We start from the raw sequence: 24,905 nt of genomic DNA, 5'->3' as shown, positions 1-24,905 counted from the left end.
GCAGTGAAGATCATTCCCAGGCAGTGGTCAAAAACAGAAGGTATGTGCTAGTTTAAGTGTATGGTGAATAACATGAATTATGCTAGTCTTCTTTTAAGGGATTTTATTAACAAGCCTTTATTTTCAACGTAATACAAGGTTTTCCGAGCCAAGACTATGGAGTTGACTGTGGGATCTTCATGCTAATGGTAATTTTTCTCTTCTCTTCCTTGAGATTCATACAAAAGCTAATTGAAGCTTCTAAACAATGACATTTTTATTTTTTCTTCCAAATAGTCTGCTTTGTACGTGGCACTGGATGCACCATTTGACTATTGTAAGTATCTTATTTACTTTCACAGCAATGGAGTCTTGAATCTTTTGAAAGTTGTTAAATATGTTTCATATTGATATTTTACAGTCAGACATGCTCTACTTGCGTAAGTGGTTGTGCTTGCTGTTGATGGAGAACTTTGATCTCAGGAGGTATTTATATTTTGACTTCTGTTCTATGTTGTGTCAAGGTTTAAACACCTTAACAATATCAAAATCTTCTGTTAAGCTCTGACAAGCTATTTGCACACTGGAGAGAGGAAGCCAAAGCTGTGCTTGAAGGACAACACGTGCCCATTTTCAGACTGAAAAAGCGCAAGCTCCAAGAAGTCAGTCAGGTTAGTATTCACTTTAAATAGTGTAATTACGTGGTTAGTGACATTTGAATAACTGTTAAAATAACTGATTTTATCCCCATTTGCCTGACACCGGAGCCAGCAGTTGTTGAAGATCTGCGTCCTGCTGTGCAGTGGGTTGTCCAAAATAAGGCACTTTTCCGTGGACACATAACAATGCCAAAATATCTGTCCTTAAATAAAGGGGACCAGCAGAGGGTCTTAAGAGACATGTCAGAGGAAGAAGACACTGGAAGACTTGTTCCTCTTTGTTTTTCAGTTTGCAGAGGACATGGAGCTCTTTTTGAAAGCATGTGCTGATGAGCAGGGACTAAGGGTCAGTGCTATGTTTGACATGTAATGGACAGATGAAGGCACTAGCAGTTTGTTTATTTTTTTAATGTGTTGTTGTTGTATTTTGTTTTGTTTTTGCATTGTACAAAATTTCAATTAAACTTATTTCAAAATGTTGTTAACTTGATTCCATGTCCATACTTATAACAAAGGATTATAGTGTAAATGTAACAGCATTTTTTTATACTTCAAAATAAAAAGCTTACAGTTGATATTAACAGTAAAGAATTACCTTGTAATCAATAATATTTTTCTACGTTTTAAACATTAACTCTCTGGGCTCCATGCTGGCCATTTGTGGCCACTTCTTTTTTTTTCCGACCATTTTTGCTGTGTTAATACAAATGGAGTGAAACTTCCCAAGGGGCAAAATTTTTTTCTGCTTTTATAATTTTCAACTTCAGCTTCTTAAATACATCAAAAATATATACACTAAACATGCTATTGGTCCTCTTGGCTATATCATGGCAACTTTTGGCCAATTGCAATCCATTATAACTACATTTTGTAATTCCTTGTTATTGACAATACTAAATCATACAATTTAGGTAAAACTGCTTTCATTCTAAACTCCACACATGTAAATTGTAGTTTTTAATTTTTTTAAACAAATTACATCATTTACCTTTTTTTGGCCAAACAAGCAATTTCATGTAATATTCTGATTTTCGAATAGGGGCGTTTGATGGCTTACCGCACTGCAATGGACCAAAAGAATGACACAGGTTTGATCTTAAGGATCTAATAGTTTGTGCATGACACTGCAGTGCAAATATGTATTTGCAAGATAGACTGGAATCAATTATGACACATCAAATATTGCACAGTGTGAGAGAAAGAAAAGAGAAGACCTTGAGAGATGAGGCCCCGTGGAATGTGGCGAAACATGAAACCACAGCTGAGGGTGAAGAGGTAAGCTCAGAACAGAGTGAAAGCATATTTAAGTCATGAGCAGACATTGTTTCACTAAGACAGAGATTCCCAAAGTGTGGGGCCCGCCCCCTAGGTATGGAACGCCAGGACTGCCATAATGAATTACTTAAATACACCATTAAATAATTAATTAAATGTGGCAATAATTAATTAAAATGGGAATTAATTAATTAAATACATAGTTATGACACATGTAATTAATTAATTATTGACACATTTAATTAATTATTTATGTATTTCACATTTTAATTAATTATTGACACATTTAATTAATTAATTATTGACACATTTAATTAATTATTTATGTATTTCACATTTTAATTAATTATTGACACATTTAATTAATTATTTCATGATATATTTATTTATTTCATTTTGGCAGTCCTGGCGCCTGGCTCTCATCATGAATTAATTTTATCTGTCAGCCTCACCCATCAAACTCAGGGGGCGGGGTTAACGCTGATCGACTCAAAACCATTGCTTTGGCCTGGTGGCCATTGTTTTTAGCCCACAACAACCGGCAGAACTGAACTTTGAAAAACCCTGTTTGTGTGTCACCAAATACCGTTTTAATATTTTTTTAGCCGAGAATGTAGTGGTTTAATCTTCATATGTCTGATCGGTTTGTCAAGATACAGCCTCTTTGCAAAAGTGCTTCGATGATTTCGGAGATGTCTGCCCAGTCTCACGGCAAAGCGTGGGATAGACCCGCTCGCCTCGCAAGCAATCGAGCTGTTGTTACCGCCGACAAAGCGCAGGCCCCGGTACACAGCTGTAATAACCCCCGCTGACACTGACTTCTTTTACTGAGGTTATATTTATCGGGGTGTTATTTCCTGATGTTCGTATGTGTCCTACGTGTTTCAGTCGCCAATTCTGAATTATAACTAACATTAAAAACATGTTTAAGGAGGAGAGAGAGCAAATAAATTCGATTAACAGCTGATCTTTGGGTTTCTGTTCAGTAATCAGCGTGACCTGTGTATAAACGTATAAAAGAGAAAACGTTGGTGTTTCCGTCATGTAGTAACTGCTGGCTTTAACTGTACAAAGGTTGTTCTACACTATGAAACACATACAGACTTCATGATGTTCGGCTAATATTTTTATTGTGAATATTAATCATGAGGGTGACCTGTACACCACGGAGCAAGATCAGCATCTCTCCACGATATCTTCAGATCTCTGAGTTAACACAGAGTTTCCCAGCTGACTATCTAACTGTCATCTACGAATATGTCACGGGTCATATCAATATGATTTTACAGAAAAGCATCCTTAATACTGCCAACTATTCCAGAGACGTGAAAATCTACAGCATAAAGAACACAAAATTATAGCAGTCTAACGCAACACTGTAACAGAGATGAACCGTCAGTTTGTCGCAGATCAAAGTGGAATGAAAGTGATTGGTTGAACAGGTGTTCGTGATCTGTGTTATCTGCATTTTCATCAGTGTAAGAGACTCAGCAGCAGATTAGACTAACAGTTATACATTTAATAAATTACCAAATGAATCCACGATCGAACCTGTTCCGACAATTTGAGTTTGTATTCCCTCAGCTGCAGACTCGCTGCTGTTTAAATGTTTGAGAGGAAGATTAGATATAAAGCAAACATCAAACATAGACTCAGTCTGCGGTCACATTTGATATGAGGCCAGCACGGATATTGGCTGTGTCCTGTTTTAAGATCATACATGTAAAATTGGTGTCTGACCTCCGTCGATCCAGCCGCTCAGAGTCCGTGGTTACCATGGTTACTGCATAAGCAGCTATAATGTAAACATTACGCAGCATGAGTGTTTATGTTTTTCATTGCAAAAGAACTGTCTGAATGGTTAACTGACGTTAACTTGGATAAATTATAGTTAAGGAGTATCACAGATAACGCCCATGTGAGCTGCTGAAATCAGTAGGCTATTACTGAAATACACGTGCTATATCATAAACTACGATATAAATAGGGAGGTCCTATTAACATGTTTAGTTTTAAAGGACACCTTCCTGCCTTTAGTCTCATTCATGAGCAGTATTAGTTTTCTTCTAACATCCAGAAGTCTGCACGATGTGTTTCACAGTTTGTAACAAACCTTTTACAGTTAAACATAACATGACCGAAAAAGCAAAAAAAAAAAAAAAAAAAAAAAAAAGAGAGAGAGAGAGAGAGAGAGAGAGAGAGAGAGAGAAATCACACAAATTATATGTTAAGCTCATTTATTTTTAGTTAAGTAAACTCTAAAAATTCTAACATAGCTGGTGCTTAGAATACAGTTAAATAACTATTAAAAACAGATGATATAATATTTCTGTCCAGGTTGCAGTCTTCATCTTGAACATGCTGTTGCAAACTCTGCTCCTCTCGGTGGAAATGCGCCTTCTCTTTCCTCTTTGTATAAAAACATTTTAAAAGTCAGTTTAATCTCAAAATTCACTGTTAAATCCGAAACACACCAGATAAAGAAAAGCGAATAGTTCAGTCTAACACATGTGCCAGTGAACCATTAAACGTCTGTAAAACTCTGCAGTTATGAAACATAACTTTAATTTGAGCCAAACCGATTTGCTCAGTTGTAAATAAAACAGCGAAGTAAACGTGACCCGACAGACAAAACCTGAGTGAATTAAGTCCAGCGTTTAACCACTGAGAGCTAAAACTCAGGTGAGGTTTCAAAGCTGTGTGCAGGTAATTGGACATCAGCTGCCGATAAAGTGGCTTCGCCTATAAAGTCCTCTGTAAGGAAACAAGCTCCAGCAGCTCTGCGCTCGGGAAAAATACTATATTTACTTATGTTGTGCAGAAAAATGCGCTGACATTGCGTTATATCAAGCACCGGCTGCCCAGTTAAACTGTGACTATCACCAGGTAATGTGGGCGTGTTTCTTGAATTAGCAGCAGGTGTTAAACAGCTGACAGGTGAGGAGGACGCATGCAGGTAAACTGAGGGCCTGCTGAGCTGATCGCTGGTGTCCTGAGAAACATGTCAGCTCGTTCTTTATGTTACAGAAGCACAGAGACACAAGACCAGGCGGAAAGAGACGATCGTTCGGTGAAAATGCGAATCTGCGAATGCAACATGTGGAACACGGAGAGTGGAATATGTAAACAAACCAGTTGATGTAACCCCCTCGGTGCACTCTGCATGCTGACTGTTAGCAGAGCTACTGAAATCTCTGAAAACATCTGAGCACTTTTGCAAACATGTTCTATGTTGATAACCTGACCAGACATGTGAAGATTACAGCGCGACATTCGCAGCTAAAACACTGTTAAAAGTGTAGCTGGTGACAGAAAAACGGGGTATTTTAAAACTACACCACCACCATTGCTGCCTGTGATTTGAAACGCATTCTGGGATACCTGGCTGCCTCAAGTCTACAGAAGCAATCGATTATCTAGGATCGACCTGTTTTGACTTACATTGCATGGCAACCAATCAAATGTTAGAGAAGCTGCATGGGCAGCGTTAACCCCGCCCCCTGAGTTTGATGGGTGAGGCTGACAGATAAAATTAATTCATGATGAGAGCCAGGCGCCAGGACTGCCAAAATGAAATAAATAAATATATCATGAAATAATTAATTAAATGTGTCAATAATTAATTAAAATGTGAAATACATAAATAATTAATTAAATGTGTCAATAATTAATTAATTAAATGTGTCAATAATTAATTAAAATGTGAAATACATAAATAATTAATTAAATGTGTCAATAATTAATTAATTACATGTGTCATAACTATGTATTTAATTAATTAATTCCCATTTTAATTAATTATTGCCACATTTAATTAATTATTTAATGGTGTATTTAAGTAATTCATTATGGCAGTCCTGGCGTTCCATACTCTAGGGGGGGCGCGGTATGAAAAGAAACAAAGAAACAAAACAGAACGCTGGGACACATAATGGACAGGTTTTTGACGGGGCTCCCACACAAACGCAAAGCAGAAGATAAAGCATCGCTAAATATGTTTCCAAACCAACTTCCTTCCAAGCCAAAGGAACATTTTTCTTGTAAAACAAAGGGGGGCCTATCAAAAAGCGTTTGGGAACCACTGCACTAAGATATTAGTTTCATGAATGGTTTTTTGCACTACTGATCAAGTGCCCAACATCCACTCTGCACGTGCTTACATACACACACCCCAGTATCGGCACAGGCTGGCACCGCGCACACACACACACCACTCTGGCCATGAGTTGCTGTTGTTGCCATATAAGGGGATCATAAAAGTCATAAAAGTTAACAGAGTGTTAACTCACTAAATCAAAATCTTCCAAAAAGGAAACAAAAAATGCAGCCTTTTTCTTTTTAACTAAAAAAAATGCAATTTAGTTTTCGCTATCAAATTCGATTTAACTGAAGTTACGTGTTTCCGGTTACTGTGGAGGTCGCAATATGGCGCTCCCCAGTGGCTGCAACCAGGTGCTCTTGAAAAAATTAGTTACTGAGCAGAATCAATGTGTGGAAATGTCACATCAGGTGTTCAGCATTAAAGGGGACATGAAACACTACATGTATAAATGCTAATAAACATCACGGAGCCCAGCTCTCAAAAACTGACACAGCTATAACTCTATCTGTGAAGCTGGATTTAAGAAATAACTGCTTAAAGTTATAAAAACATGTTCAGCGCCATCTTCTGTCAGTACAGAGCATCACATCACTGGGTTGGTTGGTTAGTTTCAGTCACAAGACTCACATCAGTTTATGTTAACTAACTAATAGCAGGACCAATAACTCAGTAATAATAAGGACACTAAAACTAAACATCAGTTTAATGGGGTCACTGTTGTGCTGCTCTCAGCTGCAACAATGAGTTTTATGTTAAAACTGAGGATATACTGTCTGCTTTCACCGTCTGTCTCTTTAGCAGTAAGTGGTTCTGCGTTGTTTGGCGAGCTGCACTGACACAGGAAAATCCAGCTGTTAGCTGTAATGTTCAGGTCTGTGAAGCACTTTATGAACGAGGAGTCTGTTTTAAATGTTTCATGAACTTTAAGTTCTTATTTATTAAATCCAGTTTCACAGACAGTTACATCAGTCAGTTTTTGAGAGCAGGGCTCTAAGATGTAAATTATTGTTTATACATGTAATGTTTCATGTCCACTTTAAAGGAAAAATATTGTTTCATGCATTTGTCATATGAACCTGTTTTATATACAAGAACATGTTTGAGTTAATATTGAACTATTTTTCACATAGAACCACTTAACAGTGTCCCAGCTGTAGATCTTCTGTCGTGAGCTGAGAAAAGAAGTGTTTCTATAATCTGCTGCAGAGGACTGTGGAAATGTTTGCTGCATAAATCAGCAGCTACAAACACTGAGAACCTGCCTGGATATCAGCATAAGGACGTGTGTGAGGGGTCACTGGCTGCCCCTCATGCCTGTCCCACCTGTGTTGGAGAACAATAAAGTTTATTATAAAAGTATTGTTTCCCCTTGATGCAAAGTGAAGTTCTGTTTTGTGTGTTTGAGTCTTTACAGAAGGTGTGAAACATTAACTGTACCTTTCAGGCTTTGTTTAGAAGGTGCAGACACACTCTGTATCTGTGTGGACGAGGAAATCATCTGGTTTTACTTTCATGTAAATATCTGGCCTCAGACACATAACTTATCATTTGTAATTTGTTCTGTGTTGTAAAGATTTTTTTTTGCAAAACATGTGAAGCTGAAACACTTCTCTATCGTCTTCTGTATCAGTGAAAAATCATTAACAGCTCACCTGGGATACTTGAAACAATGGTGTGTTTTGTACGGTGATGCTGTTACTCGACTAAATGAAACTGACAGTGACTTGAAAAAGTATTCATACCCTTTGAACTTTTACACATTTTGTCACCTTACAACCACAAACTTAAATGTTTTTTTACTGGGATGTCCTGTGATAGACCAACACAAATAGTGCATAACTGTGAAGTGGTATGAAAATGATACATGGTTTTCAAAATTTTAAACAAATAAAAATCTAAAAAGTGTGGCATGGATTTGTTTTCAACCCTCCTGTGTCAATACTTTGTAGAGCCATCTTTCGCTGCACTTACAGCTGCAAGTCTTTCGGGGGTTTGTCTTTACCAGCTTTGCACATCTAGAGACTGAAATGTTTGCCAATTATTTGTTGCAAAGCGGCACAAGCTCAGCCAGACTGGATGGAGAGCATCTGTGAACAGCAATCTTCAAGTCTTGCCACAGATGCTCAATGGGATTTAGGTCTGGACATTGGCTGGGCCATTCTAACACAAGAATAATTTTTGATCTACACCAGGGGTAGGCAAGTCCAGGCCTCAAGGGCCGGTGTCCTGCAGGTTTTAGATATTACCCTGGGTCAAATGATTAGCTCATTAGCAGGCCTCTGGAGAACTTCAAGACACGTTGATAAAGTAATTTAGCCATTTAAATCAGTGTGTTGCTGTGTTGGATCAAGGATACATCAAAAACCTAAAAGACACCGGCCCTTAAAGCCTGGAGTTGCCCACCCCTGATCTAAACCAATCCATTGTAGCTCTCGCTGCATGTTTAGGTCATTGTCTTGCTGGAAGGTGAATCTCTTTCCCAGTCTCAAGTCCTTTGCAGCCTCCAACTGTTTTTTGTCCAGGGTTGCCTGTACTTAGCTCCACCCATCTTTTCTGTCCCTGCTGAAGAAAAGCATCCCCACAGCATAAGGCTGCCACCACCATATTTCAAAGTGGGGATGGTGTGTTCAGGATGATGTGCGGTGTTACTTTTCTGCCATATGTAGTTTTTTGAAGGCGAAAAATCTAACTTTGGTCTCGTCTGACCAGAGCACCTTCTTCCACCTCTTTGCTCTCTCCCCTACATGGCTCCTGGCAAACTGCAAACAGGACTTTTTTTTGTCTTTCTGTCAAAAATGGTTTTCTTCTTGCCACTCTTCCATATAGGTCAGATTTGTGGAGTACAACACTGAAAGTTGTCCTGTGGACAGACTCTCCCACCTGAGCTGTGGATTTCTGCAGCTCCTCCAGAGTGACCATGGACCTCTTGGAAGCTTCTCTGACCAGTGCTCTCCTTACTCAGTCTGTCAGTTTAGATGGACGGCCATGTCTTACAATTGTAGCATGCTTTTTCCATTTTTGGATGATGGATTGAACAATGCTCCTTGAGATGTTCAAAGCTTGGGATATTTTTTTATTACCTAACCCTGCTTTAAACTTATCTACAACTTTATCCCTGACCTGTCTGCTGAGTTCCTTGATCTTCATGATGCTGTTTGAGCTGTTAGCTGTTCACTAATGTTCTCTAACAAACTACTGAGGCCTTCACAGAGCAGGTGAATTTATAATTACACACATTTGAACTCTATCATCTCAATAGGTGACTTCTGAAGGTAAATGAATGCACTGGATTTTATTTAGGGATATCAGAGTACAGGTGGCTGAAAACAAATGCACGCCACAGTTTTCAGATTTTTATGTGTAAATCGTGAATCATTTTCATACCACTTCATAATTATGTGCTACGTTGTATTGGTCACACAGAAAATCTCAATTTAAAAAAGGTGTCAAAATGTGTAGAAGTTCAACAGGTATGAATACTTTTTTAACGCAATGTAAGCTCAGGCTTTGTTCAGTTTAATCAGAAATGTCCAAGTGATAAGTTCACATGTATAATATTGAAGGAAGTAATTAGAGTAAAATAGAGCTTTATTATCCACTTGCCTTTGGTCCAGACTAATATATGATTCTTAGTACAGTGGCACTCTGAGATCACTGTAATGTGTTGTTATGCTAATTGTGCCTGTAATAGATTACTTTGGCTTGTACAGTAAACATGTAGCTTGCAAATAATGATGAATATATGTTTTTATTTTTCATTTGTTTGGTGTTTAACTGTTTTGCCATCTCACTGAATACAGAGATTTAAAAAGATGAAAAGAGTAAAATAATAAATTTGAATAAATGTCTGTGTTTTCTAACATGAGAAAAGTGCTGCCAGACCCAACTTACATTAATAAATCCCCCCAAAATTAATTTCATACTATTAAAAAAAAACCCTTTCTAAACCAGGTTTATTTCTTATAAAATTAACTTTGGTGTACTCACTCTTAGTTCTAAGATCTTGAAACTCAATAAGAGAGGAGGTGACGTCATCATATTCATCTGATCCTGAAATGTTCAGATTTTTAGTTACAGGATTGTAAAAACATATCACATGAAATTAGATTCATTAAATCAAAAACAAGTTTCATCTGTAATTGCTCTGTGCTTTTCAGCACATATACTGTACCATTTCTGTTTTTCACGTGTGTGACTGATTCATAGACGTCAGCAGTACCTAAAGAAAAAAACAAGCCAGGCTCACGTTAATCATTTTATTACAGTTACACTAAAGATCAGAGCAAAAACAAAAACACTGTGTGAGTCAAAACCAGGACTGTAAGATCTTTAAATGTTCTTTGAAAAACTGCTGAACACAAACTGAACCTGATAAATGTTTGTGTTAATGGAGGTTTAATAAAAGTCAACATTCATCCATCCATTTTCAGGGTCAAGGGGGCGCTGGAGCCTATCCCAGCTGTCATAGGACGAGAGGCAGGCTACACCCTGGACAGGTCGCCAGTCTGTCGCAGGGCTCACACACAGAGACAGACAACCATTTGCACTCACTTTCACTCCCGCATTCACACCTGTGGGCAATTTTAAAAGTCAATATTAATAATGATAATAAAGATCAGTTTAAATGCTGACCATGTTGAAGAGAGCCGTACACATGAGTTTCATCCTGGTTGACTCCATGATTTGTGGAGGAGCCCGGACTGTGACTCTCAGACTGGATCGACCTAAAACAAAATAAACACAATTGTCATGGTCCTCGGTCTTTTGACCCAGCAGTTTGTGTTTTTCATTATTATGATCTTGTGTTTGTTCTGATTGTGTACTGGGGTTCAGACTTTTTAGTTCCTAGAGTTTGGTTCTGTGTTCCCTCTGTTTAGTGTCTGTACCGTGTCTCTGTGCATTTCCTGTTTTATTGTGAAGGTCCGTGTCTTCTGTTAGTGTGTTCAGTTTACGTTTTCCCCTGTCTCGTCAGGTCAGTTTGGTTCAGCTGTGTCTTCCTCCTGTTTGCTATTCCACGTTTCCCTCTGTGTGTATTTATAGTGTGTGTCCTCGTGTGCTTGTTGCTGGTTCGTCTGTGTTCTTTCCCTGCATCATTCTGTGTCGTCCCCGTGTCTCCCTGCATCGCCATTCAAGGTTTCAGGTTTGTTTTTGTTAGTTTTTTCCAGTTTAGGTTTGCTTAGTTTCCATCCTTGCCTTCACTGTTTCTCTTTGTTTCACCACTTTATGAATAAAACTCACTTGCATCTCAGCTGCCTGCATCTTGGGTCCTAATTCTCAACCTCCACTCATCTGCCACAGCAGACCTGATAACAATAAATTCAAAAGTAACTGATGTTTGTTTAAAATTATAATTAAAAGTATTTTACCAACCTGGTGAAGCAGGAATCTGTGAGATAAGATAAGATAAGAATACTTTATTAATCTCAGAGGAAACTAAGTGGTCACAGTGGCTCAAAGACAGTAAGAACAGTAACTGACTAAACTAAATAATATAATATATCACAAAGTAAGAATAAAAATGTACACTACACAAAGTAGAGAATTTCAATTCTGTTGTACCAGCAGCAGCTGCAGAAAGCAGCATTTCATCGTGTAGTCGATGGATGTTAGTAGCAGCAGGTATAGAGTATTGCACATTGAGATATGTACAGACGCCAGTGTGTGCATGTGTGTTTCGATATGATGATGTATGTTGTGGAGTCTGACAGCAGCTGGAAGGAAAGATCTCCTAAATCTCGGCTTCACACTGTGGGTGCAGCAGCCTGTCACTGCAGGAGCTGCTCAGTGCTGTCAGAGTGACCTGCATGGGGTGGGAGGTGTTATCTAACAGGGATGACAGCTGAGCCACCATCCTGTCACTGACTACCTCCACTGGGTCACGAGGACGTCCCAGAACAGAGCTGGTCTTCTTCATCAGACTGTTCAGTTTCTTTCATTTAAATTATAAGGTTTAAATGTTTCACTGATATTTTGTGTCATCAGATCAGAATGTATGTTTAAATAATTAAAGTGAATGTGGTAAATAAACTCTCTAATAAAGTATCTAATAGTGAAATGTTCATATTTTTATTTACAGGATTGTAAAAACATGTCACATCGAATTAGTTTCATTAAATCAAAAACAAGTTTCATCTCTAACTGCTCTGTGCTTTCCAGCACATATACTGTACCATTTCTGTTTGTCACTTGTGTGACTGATTCATAGACGTCAGCAGTACCTAAAGAAAAAAGCAAGCCAGGCTCACATTAATCATTTTATTACAGTTACACTAAAGATCAGAGCAAAAACAGAAACACTGTGTGAGTCAAAACCAGGACTGTAAGATCTTTAAATGTTCTTTGAAAAACTGCTGAACACAAACTGAACCTGAGAAATGTTTGTGTTAATGGAGGTTTAATAAAAGTCAATATTAATAATAAAGATAATAAAGATCAGTTTAAATACTGACCATGTTGAAGAGAGCCGTACACATGAGTTTCATCCTGGTTGACTCCATGATTTGTGGAGGAGCCCGGACTGTGACTCTCAGACTGGATCGACCTAAAACATGAAATAAACACAATAAAGTCAAAAGTAACTGATGTTTGTTTAAAATAATAATAAAAAGTATTTTACCAACCTGGTGAAGCAGGAATCTGTGAAAGAGACAAATGTTATTACACATGTTTGTCATGTATAAATTGTTCCACTGATATTTAGTGTCATGAGATCAGAATACATGTATATGTGTGAATAATTAAAGTGTATGTAGTAAATAAACTCTCTAATACAGCATGAAAAGAAGAGGCTCTTACACTTGGACTGTCTGCAGCGATACAACAAGAGCAGGAGAATAATAATGAGAGAGACTCCACAAACCAGTCCAACCATCAACCACACAGGAGATGAAGAGCTGTCAGCTCCTGACACAGTTACTGTAACAACAAACAATAATTAATTATTAACAAAGTATAAAAGAAGCATTCTGAGAACTCAAACCTCTGCCAAGGCAGCTCACTCTGTGATTATTTACTTTTAAGGGAACCGTATCATAGTTTCTATGTATTCAATTGTTTTATTCGTACAATTAGAAGTTTGTAGTGAATATTATATTGTTTATTATGTAAACAATATAATACAATATTAATATTATATTAATGTTTATTTGACATTACAAAACATAATGTTATGACAGTTCTCACAAAATAGACTCAGGTGGCTTCAAACATTAAAAGAGATAATATGATGTTATTTCTCAGTCATGAAACTCATTTACAAAAACACATCAAATGTTTTGATCCTGCTCACCTTTAACTGACATCCAGCTCTGTGCTGACTCTCTTCCTGAGTACTGACACTTGTAGAAACCTTCATCAGACTTTGACACTGCAGAGATCTTCAGCTCCCCTCGGGTATCATTTTGAATAAGTTTGTCATTGTGATAGAAAAACACATTGGAAAGTATTTTTTGTGTCTTTAAACTGCAGCTCAGACTAACAGAAGCTCCCTCAGTCACAGGATGAACAGGACTCACCAGGATAGGACCATTACCATCATCTGTGAAACAATCACACACAATTGTTTCAGTCAGACCAGCCGGTGCACACTTTTAGAAAAAGCTGATCATCATCATCATCATCTTTATTTATTGGAACTAAATAATAAAATTACGTAAGATATAAATAAAAGCCAAATAAAAGAAAAAGGTAAAACAATTAATTAGTTTGTTAATAACTAACTGAATTACAAGAGAAATCACTGAGGTCAAAAGCCAAAGAACAGAGCACAGGGGTTATATGCTCTCTTTAATGAGCTCGTGTTAACAGTCGTGCAGCAGTATTTTGAACCAGCTGCAGACGTGAGAGCAAAGAATGAATGACCCCCACATAAAGTGAGTTACAGTAGTCCAGATGTGAAGAAATAAAAGCATTGATCACTGTTTCAAATCGCTGCCCAGAAAGAAAAGATTTTGCTTTAAATGATAAAAAACTGGACTTCAGCACTGCTCTAATTTGACTGTCCAATTTAAAATCCCTCTCCAACTTAAAAACAAAGTCAGTAATAACAAGTTTAAAATAAACTTCCAGGGATCCCAAATGAGCAGAGGAGGACTCACAGGGACCACTAAGTCCAAACACTTCTGTTTTCTTTTCATTAAAATGTAAAAGGTTATGATACATAATAACAAGAACAAATTACAGATATGTAATCACTATTAATACTATTTTTACCGTAGTAGTGAGGTGTGGAGCTGTGCACAGTGCAAGTAAAATAAAGAAGGTTTGCTGCACTGAAGTCCCTGAATGGCTCTGAACTCAAACACAGCATAATTTTTCATACAACTGCATCTTTTTACATGATGATCATTACTAATAACACTTTGCCTACAGAGATGTTGACATTTGAGTGTTTTCTTTCAAAAAAAACATAAATAAATAAATGTTAATGTTCATGTGACGTCTAAATCATTCAGATCCAAGAAGTAAATGTATAATAACATACTCTGTACAGTGATGTTGACTGCACTGCTGAACTCTCCTGATCCAGACTCACACCAGTACACTGCAGTATGTGACATTAATATGTAATCGATGTTACATGTGGATCCAGTCATTCTCCTACAGACAGAGAGTCGGCCGTCCTCAGAGGACTTCCTCACTCTCCACTCAGTGAAGTTTCCCTCACAGGTCAGTGAGACAGAGTCAGAGGTGAAGTGTTGCACTCTGTCAGGACTCACTGTGAGAGACGCTGCTGAATGAACATCTGGAAACAACATGCAGTGAAGAGACAAAGCTCACAGATGTTAGCATTCAAAATATCACAGTGGAAAAAACTAGTTCTTGCTAAACCCACCATAACTGCAAATAAATCTATGAATGAGATTTATTAATACAGATTTAAATGTTGTAACTCCTGCAGCTGGAAACATTTCACTGAACCATCTGGGTCTCTCAGTAATAATCTCACAGCATCATTAGAAGCTACATTAGAAGTTTCTGTAAACCTGCTTTCCTACAGTTTGTCCACAGTGTGCATGTTTGTTGTTGCACAAGCAAATATCTTCATCATCTGTCATGTAATAAGATGTCTGACATTTGTGACCTTATTACAAACAGTTTAACATCAGCAGATCTTAAATGTTTGTTCTCTTTGCTTCTACAAATCACGACGGCACTTTTACAGGCATCATGTCTGATATCATTCTCCACAGCAAAAGCACAACAACATGAGGACTAAAGACCACGAGATCATCTGTGTACATAATGTGCTTGACAGGAGTCCTGCCAGATTTACAGACTTTTGCATCATCAACATGGAGATTAAAAAGAGCTGGAGACAAAATTCATCCTTGTTTAACTCTGTGAGAAACACAAAAGAAGGATTTTGAATAACAACAGAAGTGTCTGAGAAAGGATGAGATTCAATTTAATCCACCTTGAGGAAACTTAAATATAATAATTTAATGCAATTTAATTGTAATTGGACATCAGATTTCAATGTCAGTATGTTGCTGCAAGAAAAATAATGGTGACTTAAAGTGATGACACAACTTATTAGAGAGAAACAAACTGACCTGCAGACCAGACAAACTTTGGTTGACTGTGATCAGTGTGATACTCTGGGTCTCCTCTTCCAGCTCTGCACACATATCCTGCTGTGTGTGTCTGTCCATGAATGATGTAGGAGTCCTGTGCAGTCCCACTGCCATCAGGTAGCAGCTCATAACTGGAGGATTTCTCTGATAGATCAGGAACAGCTTTATACCAGTAGAAGCTCCATCCTGCAGACGGATGTTCAACCTCACAGTTCAGAGTTACTGAGGCTCCAGGACTCAGCCATGATGGAGACACAGTGAGGACAGGACGGGGTTTATCTGTTCAACAAAGATTTTCTCTCAGTGAACATGTAGTACAGTCTCTGAACAGTGAGCTCAGTTTATACAAAGAATAATAATCTCAGTCTATATGAACAGAAACACATTTTACAAAGTGTTCAAACAGCTTAAAGCAAATATGACTTACTGTCAGAAACTGTCAGTGTGACTGAATCACTCCACTCTGTTGTGTTATACTGTGAACTTTTCATTCTGCCCTTACAGCGATAGTTTCCACTGTTGGATGATGAAGCAGATCTAATCCTGTATTCAGTTTGATTTGGAGGTTTTATCATGCTGTTTGTTTCCCACTCATAATCCCACTCAGTGTCTCCTCCATGGATCTCACATCTGACAGTGATCGTCTCTCCTCTGTATATCTCAGACCAGTTTGGATACAGAGTCACAACAGGCCTGTTTGACACTGTTAATGTTCAAGAAAGTACAATAAAAACACATGAATGACAAAAAAGGTTCAGTTACCATCAGATGTAGTGATTTGTAGGAAGTTACATTTAAACTCACCAGTTGTGTCAATCCTGACTGACTCACTGTCCTCTGTGTAGTAAACTGGTTCTCCTCTTCCTCCTCTGCAGCTGTAGAGTCCTCCCTCTGAGACACTGATTTGTTCATTTGATAGAAACACTGCATCTGGTGAGGTCACAAGTTTATAATTGCTGTCATATCTGTACCAGTAGTATTTCCATTCAGATGATGATGATGATGATGGTGATGATGGTTTCACAGAGCAGGTCAGGGTCACACTGCCCCCTACTGGAACAGCTGTCCTATCAGCTCTCAGTTCAGCCTTTGGTTTCGCTGCAGTTCAGTTTAAGATAAGATGGCCTTTATTAGTCCCACAGGTGGGAAATTTGTTTTGTTACAGCAAAAGTGCAAAGTTATGTAGCAGAAATTAGAAAACACTGGAATGCAATAAAATACAATAAAATAAAATAAAATACTATAGACAATGGAATAAAATAGAACAAGAACATAAAGAACATTTAGAACAAGAACATAAAAGTAAAAATGACTGAATCAGAACAATTTAAAGAACTGGATGGAAACATGTGAATGATCAAATATCACAAAACTTTATTGGTGAAGCTATAACAAAGTGTGTGACACAAAATACTCTGAAATACTGTTTTGATCCGCACAGCATTTTTTTTTTAATATTTACTTCTGAGCATTTAAAATTAATTAATAAATGCATAGTTCATTTACTCTCATTAATTTGAAGCATGACTTAGTTAATTCATCCATAATGAGAAAGTAACCCAGGTTAATATGATCTGATTGTACTTAGCATGCTATGTCCTTGTGTTCTTTACTCAATCTGATGTTGAAGCCTCTGATAGCTAAGATGAGACCTTGTAAGTGTGTTTTATATTCTTTTGCTGTGGAAGCTGACATTTCCTGTCGATGTGCACAGATGTGTCAGAATGGGATTTAAAAGACACATCGATGGTTTGGAGGAAGTAATTACTGAAGCTAACTCAGAAAGATCAATTAGAGAAAAAACTCTAAATAAATATCAATGGCACTGAAAGTAGCTGTACATAATGTTATGTCTGTGAGGTGATTATGAGTAATTTATATACTCATTAAATATCATTACTCTAAATTATTAACATACCAGCACAGACCAGCGTCCAACAAAATGAGGACATATTGTCGTCTGCAGTTCAGAGTTCATTAAATGGCCTGTATTTGTATAGCGCTTTACTAGTCCCTAAGGACCCCAAAGCGCTTTACACATCCAGTCATCCACCCATTCACACACACATTCACACACTGGTGATGGCAAGCTACACTGTACCCACACCACCCTGGGGCGCACTGACAGAGGCGAGGTTCATTAAGTGAAAAAGATCCACTGTGTGTTTGTCATGAGAGCAGACTCTTTATCTAAAAACGGAAACCTCTAAGATAATTTCAACAATAGACAACATGCTAAAAACAACTGAAGTAACTGCATCATATGTTGGTTCAACAGGGAGTAATAAAAATAAAAATAACACAAATACAGAAGAGAAAATATTGGATGTAACTGTTGTTCTTAGTGGATGTGGTGGAGCAGCTGAAACAGGTTCAGCATTTGTTCTGCTCTTCATGTATTAGAGCTGCACAGCAGAGAAGTTACTCTGATATATTTTGTTCTCTTAAATGTGAATAAAAAACTGCTTTTCACATTTTTTGGTTATCAGAATAAAAGAAAAATATTTTACTGAGCAGCACAAATGAAACAGCTACAAAGCTGCAAGAAAAACAGATTCTTACTAATGTTGATAAAACAGATCTCCAACTTACATGATACAGTCAGTGTGATGGTATCACTCCACTCTGTTAACAAATAGGTCTTTGTGCCCCGGCAGCTGTATCCTCCACTGTCAGACTCAGTAACTGTGATTCTGTATTCATTGGATGTTGGAGGTCTGTTTAACTTGGCCTCGTCTCCATTCATACGTCCACTGAGCTCCTTCACCTCCCTGAATCTCACATCTGACAGTAACTGTCTCACCGCTGTATATCTGAGTCCAGGATGGCTGCAGGGTCACAGTGGGCTTAATGGGAACTGTTCACATAAGAATGATCCAGTTAGAAGAGAAACATAAAAACTCTGCTGTTTATAACATAAGAGTAGAGTCACTGCAAAACAGCTGATTCACAGACAGTTTGAAGACTCAACATCAAAACAAAGTTACAATAAAACTATTTATAGCTTTCAAACGGTAACACAACATTTTCAGTAAAATGTACCAGTATTTACTTTGTACAGTTATCTTTTATTTATATTCTTTATAAATAAATGTATTATTTACAAAATAATAAAAGATTTATTTTAATGAGTTATCTTAAGTCTGATTTACTTTCACAAAGATACGATCTTTGAGGTGTATAAACAAATCAGTGTGGATAACCAGAACGTTGATGAGTTTAATAAGAAAACACTTTAGATTAAATCTAGAAACAGGATGAGGAGAGACTTTTTAAATCCCAGGATTAGATAGGCTCTTGAAGAGGTTACTCTGTCAAGGCCGATCATTAATCTCACATCTTAAAGTAGACACAACAAAACTGAAGTTCTTCTATTTCTCTATTTCCATCTCTCCAAGTAATCCTGCTGTCAGAGAAACCAAAGAACAGACTAGTCCCCAAAGACAGGACGTGACAGTAATGACAACTTTATATTTGTCATTACTGACAACTCAAAATTTCACAACTCTTTATAGGAGCAGAAGATTAAATAAACAAAAATGACAAATGTAGAAAACAGAAACACAGTTCAAAGAACATTAACATGTCGAGTAAAACTGGAGAATTTGTCTCATGAAAATATTACTTAAAGGAACTAAAAGGAAGTGACTGACTGCATTTCAGACTCCAGGCCATGAAGCACCTTAAAAGCAAATAATTAAATCCTGAAATCAGTTTGAAAATATGCTGGGAGCCAGTGTAACAGTGGGACAGGTGTAATCCCATGTGATGTGATGTGTTTGATTTGGTCTGCAAACTCGGCGTTTGCAGCCACAGACATGAGGCAGCTGGGACAATGACATGTACGTTTATTTTTTTCATGTTACAAACACATTTTTTTTTCTTTTCCGCATGTTTGATTCTGAGTGACGACTGAATATTTTTTATAAAGATGTTAAAAACTGTTTTACATGACTTTTGATACTAAACTAAAAAAAAAACCTGCAGTACTGTTTAAAGTATTTTATTGTATTTTGGGAATAGAATAGTCCCGTCTGCCCCAGCAGCTGTATCCTCCACTGTCAGACTCAGTAGTGCTGTTGATTCTGTATTCATTGGATGTTGGAGGTGTGTTTAACTTGTCTGGTCTCCATCCATACGTCCACTGAGCTCCTTCACCTCCCTGAATCTCACATCTGACAGTGACTGTCTCACCGCTGTATATCTGAGTCCAGGATGGCTGCAGGGTCACAGTGGGCTCAGGAAGAGCTGGTCAAATAAAAACATATCATTAGCAGACTGATAATTTGACTTAAAAATCAACAATAAAAAGTGGTTTTTACACTAAGCAGCACACATGCCAATATCAGTGAGATACTACTGCACTACTCACACAAATCATCATCTTCTTGTAAATCTATACTGTAATCTGTTCAGATAAACATCTATAAAAGGAAAATTAGTTTGTATGAAGGCAGCACACTCTTAATATGATCATTTTAAACACTCTGTGTTCCTCCGCCACTGCCTCGTTTGAGTTTTGGACGAAATGGATTCTGGGATATTGCGTTTCATCATTTCGAGCTGATTTGAGACCAAAACAGCCAATCAGATTTTCTTTTTGCATCCAAGTCTGTGATTGGCTGGTTTTGTGGCACAAATATAACGGTGTACAGAAAGAGTTGAGCGCGCACAGGCAGAAATGTTGAGAGCGCGAGCAACACATTGCAAGCAAGCGCAAGTGCAAAAACTGAGCGAGACGGGCTGCTGTTGTGTATGTGTGTGGAAAATAGCAAACACTGAGATACATTTTTTGCAAAGCAGCAATGAATTTTGTTCACTCAAATTCAGCTTTTCTTCACTCAAAATAAATTTCTCCTCAAAATGCAACACTTGTACCTGCAATGTTTTTACGTGCGCTCAGAATAGTGGCACAAAAATAACGCCATATAAAAACGACTGACAACTCTCTCCATAAATATACAAGATGGTGATGAGGAAACACACAGAGAACACAGCTGAGGGGAATAAACATAATGACACAATACAGGAAGCAAAACTGAACACAGGATGGGACACTGTCAAAGTAAAACAGGAAACACTGAGACCTACACCTGAGACACACGGACTTGACAACAACAGTGATAAACAAACAGGGAGGCAATAGAAGAGACACAAGGACAGGAACAGGGGAAGAGAGGATGAAGATGAAGACGAGACACAGTAAAACGACTAAGACACAAAGGGGCGAGGTAGAGGGCGAGAGAGAGAGGGCAGAGAGATACAAACATGGAGATAAGACACATGGAGGGGTGAGAGACAAACATGGGTGACAAAACAGACTCAACACAGAGAGGAGACATGGAGTGAAACACGGGAACAGAAAAGGGAGCCAATGAGCCACCACCCTGACACCATCAGTGTAAGAAATGATTTACAGTATTTAACTGTTTTTCTACATGATGAAGAAAAAGCTGCTGTGAGAAAGAGAGAAATCTGTTGGCACCACCCTTTGACTTAAATTGTAAGAAACAAATGTGTAAAAAAATGTGTAATCGTTTGCTGTTTTACCTGTTTGGAAGTTGTTGAAAGGGTTTGGAATGTACCACTACACTTGCTGTCTTCAGAACGTCTGCCCCCCTTCTTTCTTTCTTTCACATAATGGTATGATCCCAGCCTGACTTTGAATGCGATTGGCCACATGGTGTGCCCATCAAAACATGGATTCTTAGCAGGGCTGAAGATTAAGCTCCCACATATATACTATATATATAATATATAATGTTCTTCCTCTACCCCCTCCCCTTTTTTTGCACATGTCGAGGAGCGTGTCAGGTTGCATTTCACTGTGTGTTATACTTGAACCTTTATTGAACCACATACCGAGGGTCCATTAATAACTGGCTCGCAGGCTGGAAATAATTGTATCGAGGGCCGAATGTGGCCCGTGGACCGTAAGTTTGACACCCCTGATTTAGAGCATTGTAGGAGATAACAGCTACATATATGAACTGGAGTAAAAACAGTGTTTCTTACCTTTAGCGTTTCCACGGATGACTGTACTGAGCACTAAAATAATGAATAAAAACTCATCAGATATTTTACCTCAGAGTAAAGTTTTTTTTAAAGACTTCACTCTGATTATTGATTATTGTTCATTTTCAGATGAACAATAATCACCAAATTTCTCCTGTTTGCTAAACAAGCTCTAAACAGTGACTCACTAATTCTCAGAAATCAGAAACATTTTCATTAATGGTGTCTTTCAAACAATGTCAGACGTGTACTTACAGAAAAAGCCCATCATGCAGAGCAAAGAGTGCCCCATCGTCACATCCAGCCTGCTGCTCTCTGATCCACAGATTATTTCAAACAGTTTTACTTTGCAGTAAAAGGAGAAGTTGTGTTTTGTTTAGGTGTGACAGAGTTTTTCTACAGGTTCTTCTTCTGATTGGTCTCTCTGTGCTTCCTTCCCTTTTACAGCAAACTCAAACAGCTCCTGTAGCTTTGACCGCAGCAGATTTGTGACATGTTTCCCATTGCTTTAAGTCATATCTTACCAGGTCTTGTTTTTCACTCTGACATGTTTTTGCAACATCCCCTGGATCATTATCATTCTGCAATATTCCTCTTCCTGCACACTGGGAGTCACTGCGAGTGAATGTACCAAATCCCCTTTTCTGTTTTGCAGCCTGTATTTTTATATCTAAGTCTTTTTAATGATTTTTTTTATATTTTGATTCTTTATCGGAGGAATTATGTTGAAATTCTTCCTTCATGCTGCATAAAAACATGTAGAGATTTTATCTGACTCTTAGCTGAAACATCAGCTATACTTTTTATTATATCACTATAATTAAAAAAAATGCTCCTTTGACCTCAGATCTGTGAATATTTTCACCTTGTGGTTAAATTCTATGTTTGGCTGATACCCAAACAGAGTAAATGACTCACTGTGTGGTTGAACTGAAACTAAAGACCTGTATGTTTCACAAATTAAATTAACAAAGACAACAAATAAATGTATCTATTGGCACATCAAAGTGAATGTTACATGTTACCAACAAATACGATGCAATTCTCTCCAGAGTCACATGCAGACTAAGAATCAAAGTAGCAAAAAAGGTGACGTTTACTAAAGCTTACTGAAGCTGATCATTTCAGGCCTCAATAGCAACAAATGAAGAAAACTGAGTTACAGATAACTGATCACTGGAACACAGAGACTTGCCTGTGGGTCATCACAAAATCTTCCATATGGTCTCTATCAAGGTCACAAAAGTTTCAACTTACAACAGAATAACATACTGTATGATTCAACAGAAGTTCAGTCAAACTGTTTAGCTATGTGTCCATACGATTGAACATTATCAACACTTATTATTTTCATTATTTTCAGTTTTACTGTGGATTGTAATCATTTATTAAAAACAAAAAAAATCATTTGCAGAAGGTCAAAAACAGAGGAGAGATGTTAGGTTTTTGTTGTGTATCTACTGGCATTTTAATAATTATTCCTTAAAAACATTTCTTTTTATATTTTTACTCATGTTGCCATGTTCCTTTAAACTTGAATGCATATTGAGTAAATACACAAAGCATTGCAACAAACCTCATATTGCTTCAGCTTCCAGTTCCTCTTTACACATCCTGAGGTTTGATAGCAAGAATAAGACATAATCACATAGCACAGAGCCAAAGTGTTTTAGGAGACATTGAGATTCATTCTGTGGGCTGATGGAGAAAAACATGAGATCACTGAGGTTTTTTAAGTGCAGATGAGCCTGCAGCTGTGTGCAAACGTTCATTTATACTTCACAGAAATACTGACACAGGGTGAAGGGTTTTAGAACGGTGGGTTGATGCAGGTGTGTGTCTTTGTGCATATATGTGCCCAGAGCCCTGGAGCTCTGTCCTCAGCTCTTACTGGGGTGGCCAACCTCTGACAGGATCAGCTGCCAGTTGGTTTTTAGGCGCTCTTTCTTTTTGGTTCCTTGTTGCTTCTGCTGGTGTGGACACATGGTTGTTTTTGGGTCTCCTGGATCTTTCCCTGTTTTCTCTGTTGTGGTTTTGCACCCTCATGATCACGTATGTTTTATCTGACACACACACACACACACACACACACACACGTGCACACACACACATACATGAGGTCAGTGATGTTTGTTTAAGTGCAGAGATCGTGCAGATAGACTTGCATGTGTGAACTTGTGGTTACAAAAATGTTAACACAATATTTTCCATCAGCCACGTCTCTTTAAAAAATGGTCTTTCCTGTCATGGTCTGCATGTTAATTTAGTAAAACAAACTCCTTATTAAAGCCAAAAAGGTCAAGAACGCACATCTGATTAAAAAGCTCCTTCCTTATATATGCTGACGTAAACAAGACATCAGCTACACAAAAGACTTCTGTCTGAAACACGCTGCATTTCCTCTTTCCTGCATGGTGCAGATGAGGCCTTTCAATAGATTAAAAATAAAATGTGGCAGAATATACAGTATCCATAATTTCATTGTACATGTACAATGAGAATAAAGGGCTATTCTATTGGCGGTGTGAAGAGGGAAGGAATGAGCCAAAATGCAGACTCTTAGAAAAGGTCAACTTAAACCCAGCTGTATTGCTCAGAGGGCAATTGGTCAGAGGGCCCGGTGGCGCCAGTGTCCAGCAGCTTCGCCTCCGTCAGTGCGCCCCAGGGTGGCTGTGGCTACAATGTAGCTTGCCATCACCAGTGTGTGAATGTGTGTGTGAATGGGTGGATGACTGAATGTGTAAAGCGCTTTGGAGTCTTTAGGGACTAGTAAAGCGCTATACAAATACAGGCCATTTACCATTTATTTGTTATGTAAGTTACATTCGTTTAAAAGTTTTATGTTATGAATAAATTGATTAAAACAAACAGTAATTGTCACTGAACTCATATTTACAGGTATTTTTAACACGTATGAACATAAAGCTAACTTTGACCAATTTTAAATGAACATGTATTTAATGAGAATAAAGTAAATGACAATAACAAATGAATGAGAATCAGCACCTCCAAATCTGAGGCCATGGTCCTCAGCCGGAAAAGGGTGGAGTGCCCACTCCGGGTTGGGGACGAGTTCCTGCCCCAGGTGGAGGAGTTTAAGTATCTCGGAGTCTTGTTTGCAAGTGATGGGAGGAGGGTATGGGAGATCGACAGACTGATCGGTGGAGTGGTTGCAGCGATGTACCGGTCTATTGTGATGAAGAGAGAGCTGGGTGTAAAAGCGAAGCTCTCAATTTACCGTTCGATCTACGCCCCTACCCTCACCTATGGTCACAAGCTGTGGGTAGTGACCGAAAGAAT

At 38.0% G+C, this 24,905-nt stretch overlaps 2 protein-coding genes and 2 long non-coding RNA genes across 9 annotated transcripts in view; 2 read left to right on the top strand and 2 right to left on the bottom strand.

Annotated features, from left to right (window-relative positions):
* LOC109198185 (low affinity immunoglobulin gamma Fc region receptor II-b) overlaps positions 1-24,905 on the top strand; it is a 997,390-nt gene that overhangs the window by 420,357 nt on the left and 552,128 nt on the right. The window lies entirely within an intron of this gene.
* LOC109201287 (obscurin) overlaps positions 1-24,905 on the bottom strand; it is a 493,328-nt gene that overhangs the window by 294,932 nt on the left and 173,491 nt on the right. The window contains exons 12-16 of the mRNA XM_025906001.1: positions 12,636-12,651; positions 12,465-12,556; positions 12,186-12,233; positions 11,386-11,401; positions 10,648-10,739 (exon numbers count right to left, since the gene is read on the bottom strand). Of these exons, the coding sequence (XP_025761786.1) occupies positions 10,648-10,739; positions 11,386-11,401; positions 12,186-12,233; positions 12,465-12,556; positions 12,636-12,651 (264 nt within the window). The remainder of the gene's footprint in view (positions 1-10,647; positions 10,740-11,385; positions 11,402-12,185; positions 12,234-12,464; positions 12,557-12,635; positions 12,652-24,905) is intronic.
* LOC106097327 (uncharacterized) lies at positions 87-7,245 on the top strand. 5 transcript variants are annotated; one of them, XR_001223594.3, is made up of 6 exons: positions 122-188; positions 277-316; positions 401-465; positions 542-641; positions 1,678-1,913; positions 7,159-7,245. It is a non-coding gene; the product is annotated as an uncharacterized LOC106097327 (long non-coding RNA). The 5 variants fall into 5 exon arrangements; XR_003219449.1 differs by lacking the exon at positions 7,159-7,245 and having other exon boundaries at positions 87-188; positions 1,678-2,023; XR_003219448.1 differs by lacking the exon at positions 7,159-7,245 and having other exon boundaries at positions 87-316; positions 1,678-1,726; positions 1,829-2,023.
* On the bottom strand, positions 13,474-15,595 carry LOC106097326 (uncharacterized). Of its 2 annotated transcripts, XR_003219464.1 has the most exons (3): positions 15,570-15,595; positions 14,498-14,758; positions 13,474-13,552 (listed from the first exon to the last, which is right to left on the bottom strand). It is a non-coding gene; the product is annotated as an uncharacterized LOC106097326 (long non-coding RNA). The 2 variants fall into 2 exon arrangements; XR_001223593.3 differs by lacking the exon at positions 15,570-15,595 and having other exon boundaries at positions 14,498-14,827.

The sequence above is a fragment of the Oreochromis niloticus genome, linkage group LG3 (genome assembly GCF_001858045.2).
Source record: "Oreochromis niloticus isolate F11D_XX linkage group LG3, O_niloticus_UMD_NMBU, whole genome shotgun sequence".
Lineage (NCBI taxonomy): Eukaryota > Metazoa > Chordata > Actinopteri > Cichliformes > Cichlidae > Oreochromis > Oreochromis niloticus.
This window is presented reverse-complemented; position numbering and strand designations above follow the sequence as displayed.